General features: G+C 49.0%; 1 protein-coding gene across 1 annotated transcript in view; it reads right to left on the reverse strand.

The window, feature by feature from the left end:
- Nucleotides 1-12500, reverse strand: part of szt2 (SZT2 subunit of KICSTOR complex) — a 114601-nt gene that overhangs the window by 6502 nt on the left and 95599 nt on the right. The window contains exons 68-71 of the mRNA XM_062556676.1: nucleotides 6154-6367; nucleotides 4606-4786; nucleotides 2268-2390; nucleotides 1022-1634 (exon numbers count right to left, since the gene is read on the reverse strand). Of these exons, the coding sequence (XP_062412660.1) occupies nucleotides 1022-1634; nucleotides 2268-2390; nucleotides 4606-4786; nucleotides 6154-6367 (1131 nt within the window). The remainder of the gene's footprint in view (nucleotides 1-1021; nucleotides 1635-2267; nucleotides 2391-4605; nucleotides 4787-6153; nucleotides 6368-12500) is intronic.

Genomic DNA, 12500 nt, shown 5'->3' on the forward strand with positions numbered 1-12500 from the left:
ATTTACATGAAGGTGCCAGCAGACTCACATGTACAGTGAGGAGCACATGTATTTGATACCATGCTAAAACAGGAATATAAAATCATCATTTGACAATTGATCTTAATGCCTTAATTTAAAAAATGAGTAAAAATCAAACCGCCAAGGACACCAATTTTCTTTGTGATTGAAGAATGTATCGTAAATAGATAAATGTTTTCCTTAAATGCTAGGGGAAGGAAGTATTTGACCCCCTATGTAACCCTATGGGAATTTAACACATAGGGTTAACATAGGGGCAGGCAGATTTTTATTTTTAAAGACCAGCTATTTCATGGATCTAGGATATTATGCATCCCGATAAATTTCCCTTGGCCTTTGGAATTAAAATAGCCCCACATCATCACATACCCTTGACCATAGCTAGAGATTGGCATGGTGCTTTTTCCAGTAGGCCTATTAGCCTGTTTGATTTGCATTGAGCTCAATGAGCATCAAACAGGCTAATAGGCCTACTGCAAAAAGCACCATGCCAATCTCTCGCTATGGTGAAAGGTATGTAATGACGTGGGGCTATTTTAATTCCAACGGCCAAGGGAACTTTATCAGGATGCATAATAACCTGAATCCATGAAATAGCTGGCCTTAAAAAATAAAAATCTGCCTGCCCCAATGTTAACCCTATGTGTTAAATTCCCATAGGGTTACATTGGGGGTCAAATACTTCCTTCCCCCTAGCATTTAGGAAGAACATTTATTTATTTACGAAACATTCTTCATTCACAAAGAAAATTGGGGTAGTTAGCGGTTTTATTTTTACTCAATTTTTGAATTAAGACATTAAGATCAATTGTCAAATGATGATTTTATATTCCTCTTTTTAGTCAACTTTAGCATGGTATCAAATACATGTTCTCCTCACTGTATCTGTGTCTCTCTGTCTGTATACAGTATGTACGTATGTATGTACGTGTGTGTGTGTGTGTGTGTGTGTGTGTGTGTGTGTGTGTGTGTGTGTGTGTGTGTGTGTGTGTCTCCTCACCAGCTGCGGGTCCACCTCTCCCACAGACTGGCTCTGCACGGCCTGCAGGAGCTCCTCCAGCTCGGCGAAGGCCAGCTTGCTCAGCTTGAGCTTGTCGGAGGCCAGGTGCTCCCCGTGGAAGAGCCGGCGCCACAGGTTGTCCCGGCGGCAGTGGCCCATGGCCTGCTCCACGCTGCTCTGGATCTTGCGGTGCGCCGCGCTCACCTCCGAGCTCAGCAGCGGGAACAGGGGCGAGGCGTACGTCAGGCCCGCCTCCTGGCCGCATCCGTCCGGGGCCGCGGCGGCGACGGCGATGCCGGGGTCCAGGGCGGCGGCGACGGGGCTGGCGGCCGACAGCGTGGGGGTGGTGCTGAGGGAGGCGGGGACGACGGCGGTGGTGGTGGACGAGGCGTCGTCCCAGAGGTCGCACTCGGAGTCGCGGGCCCCCCGGGCGGGCTGGGGGCGATCGGAGGGCAGGCGCGGGTCAGGGGTGGCTCCGGTGCCGGTGCCGTTGCCGTTGTTCCCGGAGGCCGGGTCGCGGTGGATCTGCGTGAGCTTCTTGAAGCGGCGCATGTCGGCGGTCAGCCGCGGGAAGAGCTCGCGCTGGCTTGTCATGATCACATAGTAGCGCAGCCTGAGCACACACACGCACACACACACGCACACACACACACATGAAGATTCAGCCATACGGTACAAAGACTGACATCAGTATAACATCCAAAACACGGCCTGACATGAATTAGCAGCCATTCACACATGGTTAGAATATACATACATAAACTATTTCAGACAGTGGTGAAGAATTTGAGCATGTCTACATTGCATTTGTCAAGTGAAAAACACATACTGATTGAACACAGACACAGACACAGACACACACACACATACAGACACACACACACACACACACACTGCAGAACTATTACAGACTGTAGTGCACACCATGACTATTTCAAAGCATTTGAATTCACAAAAAACTTAAATGCCCTCACACAGCGGCATTAACACAGCCAGTGACTGCATAACATGGGCATTGACTAGTGAACACAGCGAAACTTTGGAGACTGCTGTGCAAAAAATGCCCATTTCTACTTTCTATTTGCTTTTTGGTCTTGTGACACACACACACACACACACACACACACACACACACACGTGTGTAGACTACAGAGTATAACAAGAGCATTTCCACTGTGTAATTCCCCTCATGACAAAGGCATCAGCGGCAGCTGAGGAGCGCTGCTCCCGTCACCTGCGGTCTCACCTCAGCAGGTGCCGCTCCCCCTCCGACTGCTCCTCAAACGGCGCCGCATTGTGACACACCAACAGGGACACGTCAAAGTCGTCATGGTGACGCAGGCCGTCCAGGTCCTTAAACGTCCCTGAGCTGAAGGAGACAGAAGCGTGAGCGGGGGGGGTGGGGTGGGGGGGGTGGAAATGACCGCGATACGGCGGCTACTCACTATTCATTTCATGCAGCAGAGAAGAAAAGGTGCCAAACGAGCCCTTGCACACCAGCCTACTCGAGTCCATACAGCTTGTGCTGTGTACAGCGTGTGGGCGACGAAGAAGACAAAGAACACGAGTGCATGTGCTTGTTATGTCAATGGATATACCGGTATGCTATGGAAATGGAGCACAACTGCAGTAGCTCACCTTTGATAATGACATGGATAAGGATATGCACAGATATTCGATATCTGCAGTCACCATAAGGACCAAGTGCACTTGCTATTTACTACGACACAACCTGTGTTTACCTTTTGCAACATTGTCCATTTAGCTGACACTTGTTTAATCCAACGTTCTTTAAGAGCACAGGTGAGGTCTACCTTTTATCAATATGTTGGAGCCCTGGGAAACAAACCCATTTGTCCGGGGGAACAACATGAACATTAATCACTCTAAAATGTACATTAATCACAAACAAGTACACTGAATACTTTATCGACATGCCAATTCAGGAGATAGATAACATTCTGTAAGAGACTTTAGAACACAGTGGAACACAGACTGTGTTGGCATTGGCCTGAGTGCAGGGCATGTCCTCGGTCATTAGAGATGAAATCAAATCCAAACAAATGACGCGCCACTGGAACAAACAAATCAACTCCTCACTGCCAAAGTCTGAAACTATTTAGAGTGTACATATTACTTAGTCTGGCTATCACATCACCATACTAAGCTCAATCTTTTAAGATTGAACATTAGTATGGGAAGGCTGCGCTTTGTTTCTACTGCACAAGAGGCGTGATCAATGGGCATTGTTCAAATGACTCGCGTACGCGCTTGGATAGTCCTTCCAATCAGACCAACGATCCGGTGCGTCTTTTGGATAAGCTAGTTTCTGATTGGAGCCAAAGGTTCTGGCAGGGAACAGAGGCGATAGATATGCAGGTTTCCAGCCTGAGCTGCTGGACAAAATCCAAATTTGCCGGAAGTTCAGGCAGGTTTCACCCAGCCTACATATTACTGGTTCTTATGATGAATGATGAATTTACTGATGAATGTACGCATGTATTAGCAGCTGCATAGTTCTGATCTCTCTCCAGCTATGTTGAGAAGGCCGCCTCGTGTCTACTGCTGTCTCTCTCCGACACTAGACGTTTTTTTTTTTCTTGCCTGTGCTGCTGTAACTCTGGTCCAAACGGAGTTTTTGCAAATAAGGACTCTCTCTCTGTAATGCTGACGCAGAGGCTCTGCAGAACACGTTGACGACTGCCAAGCCTCCAGAGTTAACTGATTAAAACATTCCCTGCCTGCTTTCAGTTGCTCTGGATTGTGAACAGGGTTATTTCTCGGTGGGTGAATATGTGTGTATGTGCAAAGCTTTGCTGTACATTAGGCAAATGTGGTATCTGCACTATATATGTAAATATAAGGGTACATAGATATTTCACTTGTCCGAGATGTGTATAACTGCATGTTTTGTGGTCACCCTTCCTTTTACATTCTCCTAACTATAGAGCAAATTCCAAGAAAAACCTCCATTACTACCTAACAACAACAAGAAGCATGTGAATGATTTAGGCTGGTAATGATTTAAGTAAGAATGGCATACTTTCCATGAACGTAGTAAGCCATTCTTAGAAACACCATCTGTATTGACCCACCAATGAATGACTGTAAAATGATGTCATGTTTGTTTCCATGGTATAACAGTAGCAGAGCTGAGGCTTTTCTTAGCATTTCACATGGTGATTCTCTGTGTTTACCTTCATGTTGCCCACGGTAACTACACAATAATACACTACAGTACAGTAAATACTAAATTAGGGCACTATTAAAGCCAGGGTTACCGGATTTGTATACATGCAGAAAGACATACATTCATGTATGATTGTTTGCATGCGTGTTTGTACTAGTATGTGCATTTGCATACAAATGTTCATGTGTGTTTTGTGTGTGTGTTATGTGTGTGTGTGTGTGTGTGTGTGTGTGTGTGTGTGTGTGTGTGTGTGTGTGTGTGTGTGTGTGTGTGTGTGTGTGTGTGTGCGCGTGTGTGTGACATACATGTATGGTTGTTTGCATGTGTGTTTGCATTAGTGTGTACATTCGTATACAAATGTATGTGTGTGTGTGTGTGTGTGTGTGTGTCTCACCTGTTCCAGAGGGCCACCAGGGCGTACTCGTGCAGGTCTGCGCTGGGCCCCTTCTTGGCCTCGGGGGCGGTCGGGGCTTTGGACATGCGCAGGGGCTTCATGCCGTAGGTGCCCGCGTGGTCCGTGATGTAGTTATACAACTGGTGAGCTGTGATCATGCCTGTGGAGATGGAGAAGCTCCCTGGCACACACACACACACACATACACACACACACACACACACACACAAAAATAAAAAAAAGTTTAGTGTCTCAGACAGAGGCATATGCATAAGGGGAAAAAATACTTTAGTGTTTACTGGAAGATGATGCCAAACAACACACACACACACACACACGGTTTCAGATCCATAAATGTGTGTGCTCGCACACACACACACACACACACACACACACACACACACACACACACACACACACACACACACACACACACACACACACACACACACACACACACACACACACACACACACACACACACACACACACACACAGTAAGTAAGGTGAGTTTGGCAGAACATCCCAAGCATTTTCACATTTATTGCACTTGAGGACTCATCCATGTAGCAATGGTGCGGAGCCAAGAAGTGGATTTGTCCCATCTGAGGAAGGCTGTGAGAAGAGCCCAGGGCCTCTGTGCCAACGAGCACAGTTTATCTGTTTACCCGCCTTCAGGCACACTCACGGCCAGCACACACACACACGCACGCACGCACGCACGCACACACACACACACACACACACACACACACACACACACACACACACACACACACACACACACACACACACACACACACACACACACACACACACACACACACACACACACACACACACACACACACACACACACACACACACACACACACACGACACACATGACACACACACACACACACACACACCTTGAGGGCTTTGTGCCGACTCAGCTATGAGGGTTGGTGGTGGAATCCTTTCATGCCGGGGAATGTAAGCGGGCTTTCAGGCCATGGTCTCTGTGCTTTATAGCCTGCGTGCTGCAGAGCGCTCCTGGCTCTTTCAAGGCACCGGCCACTCTGGCCAGCACCAAGGCTGGACACCAGCGTCGGCCTTACCCTGAGACCCCACTATTTCATTTCATTTCATTTCATTTCACTCCACTCCATTCCTCGGGTCACCAGGGCATATTCATACATGAGAGTGCCAATCTGTCTTATATTGGGGATTTTATTGATTTTGCTTTGAAAAACGGATTTTTCTTTTTTTTTTTTTTTGCTTGGGACTGAAAAAACCTGAAAACTTCAGAACAACAAAACAACAACAAAAATGCTTTTAAGAACCGTTTATGCTGTATAGTGGACTGTGAAAGCAATTGTTGTTTCACCCACGAGGCCTATCAATAAAGTCCAACACACGTTTAGAAGACTAAACCTTAAGAAATGAAAAGATTGATTTTTTGACCCCCGCGGTTCGATACCTCTCAGGTTTTCCTGGCGAAACGTGCCATGCAACCGTAGCCCCCCCCCCCCCCCCCCCCACCTTCTCCTGCTGGGAAACACCTACCCTGGAAGACGTGGTTGCGTCCGAACTTGGGGATGTCCGGGTGGTGTCGGATGAAGTCCTCCAGGAAGCCGGTGAGCTGGTAGCCCTGGCGCAGGGTCATGTGCGAGCCCAGCAGGTACTGGTGCACCACGCGCAGGTGGAAGTCGTAGCTGAACGAGTGCACGTGCATCAGGTCCCGCACCTTGTCGCACTCCTCCGTGAAGAGCATGGAGAGCTGGGGACGGGGAGGACACACACACACACACGCACACACACACACACACACACACACACAACCAAACACACACACACACACACACACACACATACACATGAACAACCAAACACAGCCAAACACAGGCAGGCAGACACACAAACCATCACACGCATGCAGTGTCAGACACATACACCCAACCACACACAAACACACACAAACACACACACACACACACACACACACACACACACAGTTTAAAAGCCATTGGTCATTCAGCACCCTGACAAGCTCCTCTCCTACAGAGATAAAGGCCTGGAGAAATGACCCGGCTCTCCAATTCGTTTCATTCCCCCGACCCGACAAGGCTGTGAAGCGGTCCGATCCCCCTGAAGCGTCCGGCCGCGGTGGAAACGACCCCGACACGGTCACGCCGGGCCGGCAGCGCCGCGGAACCCAAAATCCCCCTCAGCCTTGTCAGCTGCTGTAAAGCCAACTTGAGAAGGACTCTTTTCCAAGCCTTTGATGGAGAAAATGCCCCTCCATTGCACCACTCCCCCAACCCCCACCCCCACAAATCCCATTCTACAGCTTTCCACGAGGCACAATCCGTTTATGTCAACGGAGTTCACTTGAAGTAGTTATCAACAATCCACCCCCACCATACACACACACACACACACACACACACACACACACACACACACGCACACACACTATTTCCACACCCCACTCCAAACACACACACACAACACCCCCACCTTGCCCCCAACCCCCTATTGTAGGACCTTTTTGTAGGCATCAGTGACATCAATCAGCTTTATAATTGTATCTTATTTAATTAAGTCCAACATCAAAGCCTGACTTCCAAAAGCATTAATAGGGAATGCAAATGGTTGCATCCAGAGGCTTAGCCAGAGAGTCATTACGGCACAATCAGGTGTGTGTGTGTGTGTGTGTGTACTTGTGTTTGTGTGTGTGTGAGTGCGGGCGCGCACGCTCTACATGCTATTACCGCAGATGCTTTCATCTTGACCGCTTGTTTGGAACAAACGCAAATAGGTCTTATCAAATCAAAGAGTGCGATTTTTATATATATATTTATTTACATTGAAGGCCAGCTAACCCCACGGCGCTTGTTGTTGTCCTTTGTTTTCCTTTCTAGGGGGAACACACTCTGGCTCTTTTCCTCCACTGAACCTTTCATCAGTGTTGGCTTTTGAGTGAGAAGTTCAGTCCTCCAGTCCAACTTTCAGATCAGCTGCTGGCAGCCAATTTACAAGTCAAATGATTCATCCAGAGAGAGAGAGAGAGAGAAAGAGAGAGGAGAAAAAGAGAGGGGTAGATGGAGAGATAGAGAAAGATTTGAGGAGAGGGGGAGACAGAGGGAAAGATAGAGAGAGATCGAGCGAGAAAGAGAGGGAATGAAAGAGAGAAAGTTCCCCTCTTTTGGCCTGGCAAACGGAGCTGTGGGACTTGGGTGTGGGTGGTGGCTTTTTGGAAGGCGGTTCTGAGCGGTGAGTAAGAATCTAATTTGGACCTGGGCAGCGCAGCGCTCCGAGGGGCCGGGTTGACCGCTGGTGTCGGCCCCCTCGCCGCCGCGCTCGGGGAAAACCTGCAACCCAATTAAATCTGACCTCCGACCCCTGCCAGCGCGCGGTTGGCAGCGGACCCTCTGCGGCGGGAGCGCCGGGAAAAAGAGCGCCCGCTTTTGGACCGCGTGGCGGCGTGCGGGGGTTAACACCCGGCGAGCTAATTGTGCCCTTTTGCTGTGATGTGTCTGGCGTGTCGTGTCTGCAGCTAACACATTCCCACACACGCTGCTGCCCTCAGAAATAAACTAATGTGCGCTCGCAGAGAGAGCTTCCTCTCATCGCCGCCGAGCGTGGAAACAGATCTGGCCCGTGCCCACCGGCCCACCGCACGCGGGCCAGATCTGGCCCTGAGTTGGCTGCCGCGTGGCTGGTTATGAGGCCCCAAACCAGGCCGTTTTCCCCCATAAGCTCTTAACAAAGCGGCCTGATCTAGGAACACATGTTTCTGTGTTTGAGTATGAGTCAGCGTTGTCTTGCTACAGGCAAAGAGGGCCCCCACAGAAGGGAGAAAGGAGCTGGAAGGCAGCTACCAAGGAGAGGAGGTGAGTGTGACTGTTAATGTGTGTGTGTGTGTGTGTGTGTGTGTGTGTGTGTGTGTGTGTGTGTGTGTGTGTGTGTGTGTGTGTGTGTGTGTGTGTGTGTGAGCATTTGGGGAGGTGTCAAGACACCTTCAGCACTTACCAGCGATACCATATGCTAAAATCATTTTCACATCGAACTTCAACATCATCATCACCACACATTCCAACCATCATCATCACAATCCGTTTTGAGAAAATTAATTTTCAATATAATAATCATCATCATCATCATCATCACAGCCATTATAATTGTGTCAAGCCGAAGGCTACATCTACCACAGGCATCCAGAGACCCTCTTCATAAAGTTGCTTGGACTTTGGTCACTAGATCCCAGCAAGGCTTGAAAAGCTTTCCAGAAGTTCACAGACCTTGTTGTGGTCGACAAGAGGAGGAAAGAAAGAGGCAGAAGAACAGAGCACCAAGAGAAGAGAAGAGAAGAGAAGCAAAGCCTCACGTCACAAACGCCACGACAGTAGAGCCGCACGGGAGGCGAGCGGCGCCGAAGAAACAGAGACAGCGGGGAGGCGTCGCTCTTTCGAGAGACGGCATCGGAGCGCCTCGAGGAAGATGAAGGGGAAACACCGGCCTTTTGTTGGCCTCCCAAGCGCCATCCCCGTCCCCCGCAAACAGTGAAAGGAGAAAATCAGAGACCATGCCACCCCCCCCACACTCCCTGCTTCCCAGAAGCAACAGGACAAAGGTCCACAGCGGGCGGAAGAGAGAGAGAGGGTCTTGCTGCGGCTGACCCCACAGCAGCCTCCATCGAACTGCGCTTGGCATGGACAGCTGGACATCGGAAGCCATCTTAGATTCTCACAGGAGACAGAGGAAGCCATCTTAGATTCCCCACGGGAGCAATGCAGTTTGGGGGGGGGGTTGGTGTGGGGATGGGGATGGGGAAGGGGATGGAGGGGGGTCGGATTTGGGCAGCAAGCAGAAGGAGGGTTGGGAGCAGACTTATGGTTTTCGGCAGGTGGGGAGGAAGGGGGGAGGAGGATAGGAATGGGGGGGGGGCCTGATTCATTGGCTGGGAGGCAACGCCAGGCCCCGCCCCCCCCTGGACGTGCTGTAACATACCGCAGAGTCTGAGCCAGAGCTGGAGTCTGGGAAGGGCCGGCTACGCACTTTGGAGAGGAGGGAGCCCTGATGGAGAAAATAGATGAGATGGGACTGGGTACACACACACACACACACACACACACACACACACACAGCCCCATGTGTGCATATATATACATAGACACAGACAGACACAGACAAGACACAGACACACAGACACACATACACACACACACACACACAGCCCCATGTGTGCATATACACACACACAAACAGACACAGAGACACACACACACAGACACTCTTTCTCTCTCTCTCTTTCTCGCTCTCTCTCCTCCATGTGTGCATTCACACTAACACACACACACACACACACACACAGGCATACAAGGACGTACACAGACTTAGTCTTTCGGCCCCATGTGTGCATACATACATACACACACACACACACACACACACACACACACACTTAGTCACACATCAGCCTCATGTCAGCATACATATACACAAACACCCACACACATTAGCACACACAATCTCCCAAAACAAACATCTACACTGAGATACGCACAACACACACACAACACACAATTGATCTCTTTCTGACACAGAAAGAAACAGCGGCATAATAGAAACACACACACACACACAAACACACACACACACACACACACACACACACACACACACACACAACACACACAACACACACACACACACACACACACACACACACACACAATTGTGAAGTGAGTTGAGATGAAAAGAGACTGGGCACCCAAAGGAAGGCTGCACAACCCAGGGAAGAGACAGAGATACTTGTCACAGGTCAATTACACATGAAAAGAACAAGTGTGGGAACGGACACACACACACAAGGACACCTGGGAGCACACAATGGCTACGCCGCGGAGAGGTGAGGAGAGGTGACGGAGGAGTGTGTATGTGAGTGTGTGCAAGTGTGCGTGTGTGTGTGTGTCCGTGTGTGTGCAGGCACGTATGTCTGGATGGGGGTGGGTGGGGGGTGGCAGTAAAACGCAAGCATGGAAGGTCACCGTCTCAACCCGTGATTGGTTCATTTGTAATGAGCTAACGGCACTGCACCATTCAACTGAGAGAGAGAGAGAGAGAGAGAGAGAGAGAGAGGGAGAGAGGGAGAGAGATAGAGATAGAGAAAGAGAGAAGATAGAGATAGAGAGAGAGAGGGGAAGATGTAGACAGACAGAGACGTGAAGAGAGAAAGAGAGGATTGTGAGGGAAGAAAGAAAGGTCAGAGTAATAATAAAGCATAGCCCTTTCTCTCCCTCTTCCTCTCAATCTATCTCTCTCTCCCTCATCCCTTCTGACACTATTGGCAACTTGTTCACTCGTTCATCCACTCACCCACTCAAGTACACACACTCACTCCCTCAAACAAAACACTAACACTCAAATCAATCATCCAAACGCACATTCATTGGCATACACACACACACACACACACACCGTCTACCGTGTGTGTGTGTGTGTGTGTGTGTGTGTGTGTGTGTGTGTGTGTGACACTAGAGTAGGGCCCTATATCATCTGTAACCATCAGTGTTGTGGTGGAGAAATCTCGGTGAGTCTATGCTTAAACATGTTGGATATGTCACGAACAGTACATCCTAGAGAAAGACAGAAAAAGAGAAACTAACCCCCTACTGTCATGTCATGTCCCATGTCCATCTATGTCCATGCAGTTGCCAGTATGAGCTTGTTGTTAGAGCAGCGCTCCTCAGCTGCCACTGACTCCTTTGTCATGAGAGGAATTACACAGTGGAAATGCTCTTGTTATACTCTGTAGCTTGCAACAGTGCAGCTGTGTGTGTGTGTGTGTGTGTGTGTGTGTGTGTGTGTGTGTGTGTGTGTGTGTGTTTCACAAGAACAAATAACAAATAGAAAGTAGAAATGGGTATGTTATGCACAGCAGTCTCCAAAGTTGTTGGAGGAGGGAGTCAATGCCCACGTTATGCAGTCACCTGCTGTATTAGTGCCGCTGTGTGGGGGCATTGTGTGTGGCATGTTTCTGTGTGTGTGTGTGTGTGTGTGTGTGTGTGTGTGTGTGTGTGTGTGTGTGTGTGTGTGTGTGTGTGTGTGTGTGTGTGTGTGTGTGTGTGTGTGTGTGTGTGCGTGGTGTTCAAATGAGTTTTTAGCTTAACAAATACAGTGTAGACATGCTCAAGTTATGCACCACTGACTGAAATTGTTTGTGTATGTATATATTATAATTATGTGCTCTTTATACCTATGTGTATTCTTGTGCTTGTGCCTTTGAATATGTTTTTTTTTTTTTTTTACATATGATGGTGTGTGTGTGTGTGTGTGTGTGTGTGTCTGCTGCCAGTGCACTGCTGCGGAGAGGAGAGCTGGCCCTCCTCAGTATGCGGAGGGTGCAGAACAGCAGGGGCAGCACAAGCCAGCCTCCCTCTGCACCTCTGCCTCTCTTCCTACATCAGTGCACCTCTTTCTCTCTCTCTCTTCCTACAGTACATCAGTGCATCTGTCCATCCCTCTCCCTCTCCTACCACATCAGTGCATCTCTTTCTCTCTCTCCCTCTCTTCCTACATCAGCATATCTCTCCATCCCTCTCCCTCTCTTCCTACATCAGTGCATCTCTCTATCCCTCTCTTCCTTCATCAGTGCATCTCTCTATCCCTCTCTTCCTACATCAGTGCATCTCTCCCCTCTATCATTCTCTACATCACAGTATCTCTCTCTCTCTCTCATGAGGAGCTCAAAGTTTAGAACTACACGTGTAGCCTATGGCAGGGAGCTAGATATCTTGTTAAGATTCTCTCTCTTTCTCTCTTTCTCTCTCTCTCTCTCTCTCTGTCTCTCTCAATCTCTGTCTCTCTCCACCCCATTTCCTGAGCCCAGCATGGAGCGGTCAAAAACA

Source organism: Sardina pilchardus, chromosome 15 (genome assembly GCF_963854185.1).
Source record: "Sardina pilchardus chromosome 15, fSarPil1.1, whole genome shotgun sequence".
Taxonomy (NCBI): domain Eukaryota; kingdom Metazoa; phylum Chordata; class Actinopteri; order Clupeiformes; family Clupeidae; genus Sardina; species Sardina pilchardus.